Raw genomic sequence first — 7,812 nt, forward strand, 5'->3', positions numbered from 1 at the left:
TTGATTTTAAAGGAGTTTGAGATGTTCAGTATCCAGCATCTGAAACAAACTCTGAGCACCGAATGACCCTCGTTCTGTGTGAACAGATCATATTTAGCAAAACGGACATCGACTGTAATGTCAGAGGAAACTGTGTCCTCCAGATGAGTCTGATTGTTTCTTCTGATATCTAATCATTTTATATAGTTTTTTGTCTTGTTTCCACAGTTTATCACTTGTGTGTTTAAGGCTTTAGACATGAATGTGTGTTTTTCTGTAAAGCTGCTTTGAAACAGCGTTGAATGTGAAAAGTGAAATGCAAATAAAAATGAGTCTTTTAGCAACTCTTAAATGACTTCCACTGATCTCTGTGTTTTTGGACTGGAGCATCTAGATTCAATCTGAGGTAATGATGGGGTGAGTTCTGGTCGCCTCTCGTGGGGTATCTCACAGCTGAAGCAGAGCTATGAACCGACGGCCCTAAACTCAGAGCTTTTCCCCTCACTGCGCCTGCGTGAAAACAGAAATGAAACGATGGCGACGCGGACGGAAGCGATGGAGGCTACACAGTTCGGGTTCAGAGGCTCCCACGTGTTGATTTCACCCGTATTCAACTTATTTAATTAGATTATTAAAATTATTATTATTTGAATTATGGGTGTAACTTCCACTAAGCTGTAAACAATCAGTGAAAGGCTCGCTATATGAACACTATAATATGTTTTTTTACTTGTGAAAACAAACAAACCTGGAAAGAGATTTGAGGAGAAAAAACAAGAGATTCTAGCATTCCAGTGAATTATGAATGGGATATATCGTAAATTAAATCGAGAGAACAGACTACAAATGTGCAAGTATAAGATGTCCTTTTTCACACTATTACAGTTGAATGCAAAGGGAAAAAATAAAATAATCACGAGGAAAAGAATGCAGCGACTGAAAAGAGCTCTTGATATTCTTGTTATAACGTCACGTTATTCTCATGATGTCTGAAAATAAAACATGAAGGAAAGTCGACTCTCATTGAGTCAAGCAGATGGATATAAGCTTTATTTGTAGGGCAACCTTATGATATCATGAAATTATTAATTTCAGTCTTTTGAAAGGAAGTTCCCCGAACCGGAAGTGCCGGCCATAATTTAAACCACAGTCGGCTCGTCAGGAATAAGGTGGAGTTGCATCTCAATGAAGGGACCGCATGTGAGCACATAAATCCTGAGCTTTGGCTTGACCTCGCATGTGATTATCTCCTTCAGTGAGAGTTGGTATTTAACAAAAACGTTGCTGAAATCACAGTGTATACCCGGCCTTATGCATCGTTAGCGTCATAATCAAACACAACTGCAAAATACTTATTTCAATCAAGTTTTAAACACTGACAGACAGATAATCATAAACTCACTCTATTGACTGAGCCACTGTTATTATGTGGAGCTCCATCAGACTGAACAATAATCCATTTATACTGTCAGATTCCAGAGTTTTAAGAAATATTTATTTATTTACGTATTTACCAACCACAGATGGTGTTCTTTTCTCCAGTATTAATTTAGTCTCGTAATTATATTCTGTAGTACCTGGAGAAAGCTATTAGTGATCACACCGTTCTCTGAAAATAAGTTAATCAATCAATCAATCAATCAATCAATTAATCAGCACACAGCTACAAATGAAGGAGACCTCAGTTTAATGAGAGCTGCTGCTGTTTGCATGTCTGTCCACCAGATGTCACTGTCTCTAACATGAATGCGATGCACTCAAGAAACTCTTTATTAAACTCTTAAACAGTTAAAAACATTAAATATTATGATTCTGAGAAAATAAGCCTCTGAATGATAGAATAATTCCGTTAAAATCTCTGTAAAATGCCTTTTATTATGAGTTTTATTTGCTTGTTAATGTGAAGCATGTGTGAAATAATAGTTTCAGTTCCCTGTTTATTAACCATCTCTCTCTCTTTCTCTTTCTCTTTCTCTTTCTCTCTCTCTCTCTCTCTCTCTCTCTGTGTAACTTGTGAGGAGCTCTGACACCAGAAAGATATTACTAAATATAAAAAAATATTAGATTTTCAACTATACAATAAATAGTTTAATTTGATACATTTAAATCATTGATGTATAAAAAAAAAATAATAATAACAAGCATCCACTCATTCTTGTTTTGATATTAGATCTATTGAACTGATTTAGCATTCTGTAGTTTGCTGTTTGTAGTCTATCAAGACAACAGCTGCTGTTTGTGTGGCATAATTTCAATTTCAATCTCTCTCTCTGTCTCTCAGAGGAAGTGGGCGTCTCTCTGTCACAGTCAGCAGTTCATGTTAAACATGTTAATCAGAAAAGAAACACTCAGAACTCATCTGAACACACATCGAGAGCTTCAGAAGAACTGAATCTACTAACAACAGAGAAGATCATTGAAGAAGAGAGAAGAATGAAGATCATCTGGACTTTCACTCTGCTGATGATTCCTGGTAAGAATCTGTACTCACAGTAAATCACTCAAAACAGCAGAGTCTTTAACTTCAGATATTTGAAAGTTCATCTCTGTTCAGTCTTATGAATACATTAGTGAATACATTGAGATGCTGGTTTATTTTGTAGGTGTCATGAGCTCCATCAGTGTGAGAGGATATTCAGGAGGAGGAGTCATCATCACATGCAGATATTATGAAGGATATACAGACAATGCTAAGTATTTTTGTAGAGGACAGAAAAAAATTACTGAATGGTGCTCTGAACTCATCAAGACTGATAAGAAAAATGGGGGAAAATGGGTTGATTCTGGAAGATTCTCTCTGTTTGACGACACAAGAGCAGCAGTTTTCACTGTGACCTTCAGAGATCTGAGTGAACAGGATTCTGACACATACTATTGTGCTGTTGATATCTCTGGAATAATAGATTCATACACTGAAGTGAATCTGAACGTTGTAACAGGTGAGTAACTAAGACTCTCAAACTCATGATGATCATCAACATCACACACCCAACACTGACTGTAATGACTGCGGTTCTTGGGCAACATGTAATCCTGTAAAAATAAAAATAAAACATCAGAAAATCAATAACCAGGACAAATATAATATATTTTTATGTTGCAGTATAAGATGTAAACTAATAAAATTAATAAGCAACCAGATGTCTTAACTGAATACAAAATGACAAATGATCAAAAATAAAGAACAAATATATGAACAGTGATAAAGAGACAGTGATCAGATGTGTGTGTGTGTGTGTGTGTGTGTGTGTGTGTGTGTGTGTGTGTGGATCTTACTGTTTCAATGAAGATGAAGTGCCATTCTTCATCAAGAACATCATCATCATCACTGATATCTGAGTTTGTGTTCAACAGGTGAACAAATCAGTGCTGTGAGAGGATATTCTGGAGGAAACATCATTATAAACTATAAATATGAGATGAATCATGAGAACCATGAGAAATACTTCTGTGTAACTGGATCATATCAATGTATAACTCTAATAAACACTGACAGAGCAGCAGAATGGAAACATGTCGGCAGATTCTCCGTTCATGATGACAGATCTGCACGTCTCTTACGTGTGTTTATCAGAGAGCTGAATGTGGACGATTCTGGAGAACATAAGATTATAGTCAAAGTTTCTGAAGACTACAGTCTCTTCTCTGAGTTTAAGCTGGACGTTAAGAAGGGTGAGCTGCTTTCATTTGTTTTTAATTTTAGATGTTCTGTCTTTTTAACAGAGCAAAACCACAAACCACAGTTAAAAAGAGGAAGTTTCCTTATAAAGGTTCATGATTGCAGTCTGTGCAGGTTAAAGTGCAGTCTTCTGTAGATCAATGTTGCTGTTGAGAAACTGAACACAGAGTAAAGCAGAGGACAGTGTTTGTGTGTTTCATTCTTCATTCTTTAAATGTCCAGTACTGCAGATCTGGACTCAAAGCTGCAGCATTAGTTGATCATGTGGACACAGTGTTACTGTAGTTTTTAACTAGTTGAAGTGTGCTCATCTGAATGCAGTATTAGAGCAGTTGTTGTGCTGCTGAGAGTCACTGAACCAGTCTTGTTCTATAATTAAGAAGCTGCAGTTAAAGATGCTCGTCCATATTCAGAGCTGTTAATAATTTCTCTGTCTCTCTTCAGGTTTCTCACACTGGATGTGATTATGAGGAGATTAAAGACTCTCACAAACAATTACCCACAAACCCCTCTGATTCACCTAACGCTGTTTATGCCACTGCTCAATTACCCACAAACCCCTCTGTTTCTGCTAACTGCGTTTACTCTACAGTTCAGGAAGCCACCGGTGACTCTCAGATCTTCATCACATGTGCTGAGGATCTGAATTACGCCGTGGTGAATTTCCACAAGAAAGCGGACTGTCCTGACAGAGTCAGTTTGAGGAATAATCAGGATTGCAGTGAATACGCTGCTGTCAATCATCTCACTGCCTGACGAGCCACAGCAGAGAATATCATTGAGCTGAAGGCTTTGTTTTTGAGTTTAAGCTTCCATGTTTGGTATTTGTGTTATTTTTGTGATGCTCTTCTGCTGTATATTTAAGACAGTCTTGTAAGTCAGACATAAAGTATGTTTAAATGACAGTGCAGTGTTTTGTTCTGCAAATGACAGTCAAATAAATGATCAGAAACCCTTGAGTTTTCGATCAGAGTTTGATGTGAATAAGTACTGAATATTTCAGAACAAAAGTGTGAAATTAAAACAGAATATGCAGCGGTGCTCATTTAGTTTGGTTAACGTCAAACTACACGCCTGGCCACTAGCGGTTCTTGTAAAAAAAAGTTTTAAGGCTCAGTGTTAAAAAGCTCACAAACTTTAACACATGCAACAACTACTATTTTTTCTCGGTGATTATTTTAAAAGCTTGATAAAAGAAAATGTAATAAACCTAGATGAAGTGATATTGTATGCAAATGTGATATGAATGGATTATGGAAATCTGAAATTATATAAATGCACAACTTCTCTCCTCTGACTGAAGTGAAGTGTAAGAGGGAGGGGAAGTTATTTTGATTAAAGATAACCAGAGCACATGAATAAAAAAATAAATAAAGATGTGCTCATAAATAGTTTATAATAAATACTGTAATGTTCAATAAAAAAAATAAATAAAAAAAAAAAGAACTGGTTTTGATTTCACAGCTATTTTAATCAATCATCAATGTGCTTATTGTCACGCTCTTGTAAAGGGAGGCCCACAAAGACAAAGGCAATCCAAATAACATTTAATAGTAATCTAAGATTATGAAGATTCATACAAAACACAAGCAGCATACACAACTATAATAGCCAACGACCAAAGGAACTGAGGAGGGAACTTAAATACACAGGCATGAGAGGAATTCAATGACTTCATTAACAGGACACAGGTGAACAGAATGAACTAATCAAGGGAACTAAGGAAAACTAGGTCAAACTCAAAATGGGCATGCAGACAAAAACTAAATGAAAACACAAAAGAAGTCCATAACTGTGACAGTACTCCCCCCTCCCAGAAGGCGCAACCTCACGCCGTAAACGCACGAACACAGGAGGGAGGGGGTTTGGGAGGAGGACGAGGCCATGGCGAAGGGCAGGAAGAGAGGCAGGCAGATAATCAGTAGAGGACAGTGGTCAGAGTGCACAGACCGAATCAGGACCAATATTAAAAACAAATGGGTTGATTCTGGAAGATTCTCTCTGTTTGACGACACAACAGCAGCAGTTTTCACTGTGACCTTCAGAGATCTGAGTGAACAGGATTCTGACACGTACCATTGTGGAACTGATATTTATGCAAAAATAGATTCCTACTACACTGAAGTGAATGTGAACGTTATAAGTGAGTAACTGAGACTCTCAAACTCATGATGATCATCAACATCAGACACTCAACACTGACTATAATTACTGCTGTTCAAACATGAAACCCATAAAATATAATAAATAACTTCTACATAACTAAATAATATCTCCTCATGTAATATTGACACTCATAAGTGATCTTGACTTGCATTCATTAATGCTGCAGCAGATATGTTCAACATGTAAGTGACTGGATATGTGTTCATTAAGTACAAGGCAATAGATTATCTGGGTTTGTGCTTAACAGATGAAACAAATCAGTGCTGTGAGAGGATATTCTGGAGGAAACATCATTATAAACTATAAATATGAGATGAATCATGAGAACCATGAGAAATACTTCTGTAAAACTGGATCATATCAATGTATAACTCTAATAAACACTGACAAAGCAGCAGAATGGAAACATTACTCCCCCCTCCCAGAAGGCGCAACCTCACGCCGTAAACGCACGAACACAGGAGGGAGGGGGTTTGGGAGGAGGACGAGGCCATGGCGAAGGGCAGGAAGAGAGGCAGGCAGATAATCAGGGCGGCGACGACGAAGGGAGGATCCGAGAAGGAGACAGGAGGAGCCAGGGCGGATTAGACGGAGGGAGGAGCCAGGATGGAGACAGGAGGGACTTGGATCAGGAGGGACTGACTATAATTACTGCTGTTCAAACATGAAACCCATAAAATATAATAAATAACTTCTACATAACTAAATAATATCTCCTCATGTAATATTGACACTCATAAGTGATCTTGACTTGCATTCATTAATGCTGCAGCAGATATGTTCAACATGTAAGTGACTGGATATGTGTTCATTAAGTACAAGGCAATAGATTATCTGGGTTTGTGCTTAACAGATGAAAAAAATCAGTGCTGTGAGAGGATATTCTGGAGGAAACGTCATTATAAACTATAAATATGAGATGAATCATGAGAACCATGAGAAATACTTCTGTAAAGCTGGATCATATCAATGTATAACTCTAATAAACACTGACAGAGCAGCAGAATGGAAACATGTCGGCCGATTCTCCGTTCATGATGACAGATCTGCACGTCTCTTACGTGTGTTTATCAGAGAGCTGAATGTGGACGATTCTGGAGAATATAAGATTATAGTCAAAGTTTCTGAAGACTACAGTCTCTTCTCTGAGTTTAAGCTGGACGTTAAGAAGGCTGAGCTGCTTTCATTTGTTTCTGTGGTAAATTCATGAATCTCTTGTGAAGTGACGTGACATGTGGCCAAGTATGGTGACCCATACTTGGAATTTAAATTAATGTTTAATTCTAACATTGCTGCACTTGATTTGTCTCTCAAACAGCTGATTGTGTGGTGTCGTCTGCCGCTCGTCTGAGGAACCACACTCAGTCTTGAGTTTTGATGCCAGAAGATACATTTTATTACATCATCAATGAGAATAAAACGGAGATGCTCTCTGCAGCGAAACATCTCCAGAATGATCATCTTGTCTTCTTTTTATACGATTCATGAGGCTCTTGCTCCGGGGCGATCCTCAGCTCTGTCACTCCTGGTGGCGATGGCTCGTCGATCGCGGCGGGCTTAGACTCTCCGTCCACGGTGGGCTCGGGCAAGCACTCCATGTAGCGAGGTGATGGTTGGCTGGGCTCTGGGTCCAGAGTGGGGCTGGCGAGATCCTCATCGACGTAATAAAGAGTCAGTGGCAAGTTGTAGCTCACCAGCACCCACTCCACGAAGGTGGCGAAATCCCCTCGAGGACCGTCTCCGGACAACCACGCTCTGTACGCGGTGTGGAGGCTTGCTATGTAGAACAAGCAGAGCGCGTCGTCTGGGTAACTGGTATTTTTGGCAATGTCCAGAAATAGTCTGGTGTGGTCCATGAGGGCAAGTTCCCCCTGCTCCAGCAGGACGAGGAGCAATTTGGGGCAATCCATAAACAAAAATATAAAAGACTTCAAAAAACCAGTACATTCTGCCACGTAGGCCTGTTTTACACACAGGCATATGAGATT

General features: G+C 38.7%; 1 protein-coding gene across 1 annotated transcript; it reads left to right on the forward strand.

Annotated features, from left to right (window-relative positions):
* Positions 1–2,412: 2,412 nt before the first annotated feature.
* Positions 2,413–4,414, forward strand: LOC107732213 (polymeric immunoglobulin receptor-like). Its single transcript, XM_016543493.1, has 4 exons — positions 2,413–2,452; positions 2,583–2,918; positions 3,334–3,668; positions 4,103–4,414. The coding sequence occupies exons 1-4, from the start codon at positions 2,413–2,415 to the stop codon at positions 4,412–4,414; spliced, it is 1,023 nt and encodes a 340-aa protein (XP_016398979.1).
* Positions 4,415–7,812: the final 3,398 nt, after the last annotated feature.

Source organism: Sinocyclocheilus rhinocerous, unplaced genomic scaffold, assembly GCF_001515625.1.
Source record: "Sinocyclocheilus rhinocerous isolate Xijiao unplaced genomic scaffold, SAMN03320098_v1.1 scaffold3416, whole genome shotgun sequence".
NCBI lineage: Eukaryota > Metazoa > Chordata > Actinopteri > Cypriniformes > Cyprinidae > Sinocyclocheilus > Sinocyclocheilus rhinocerous.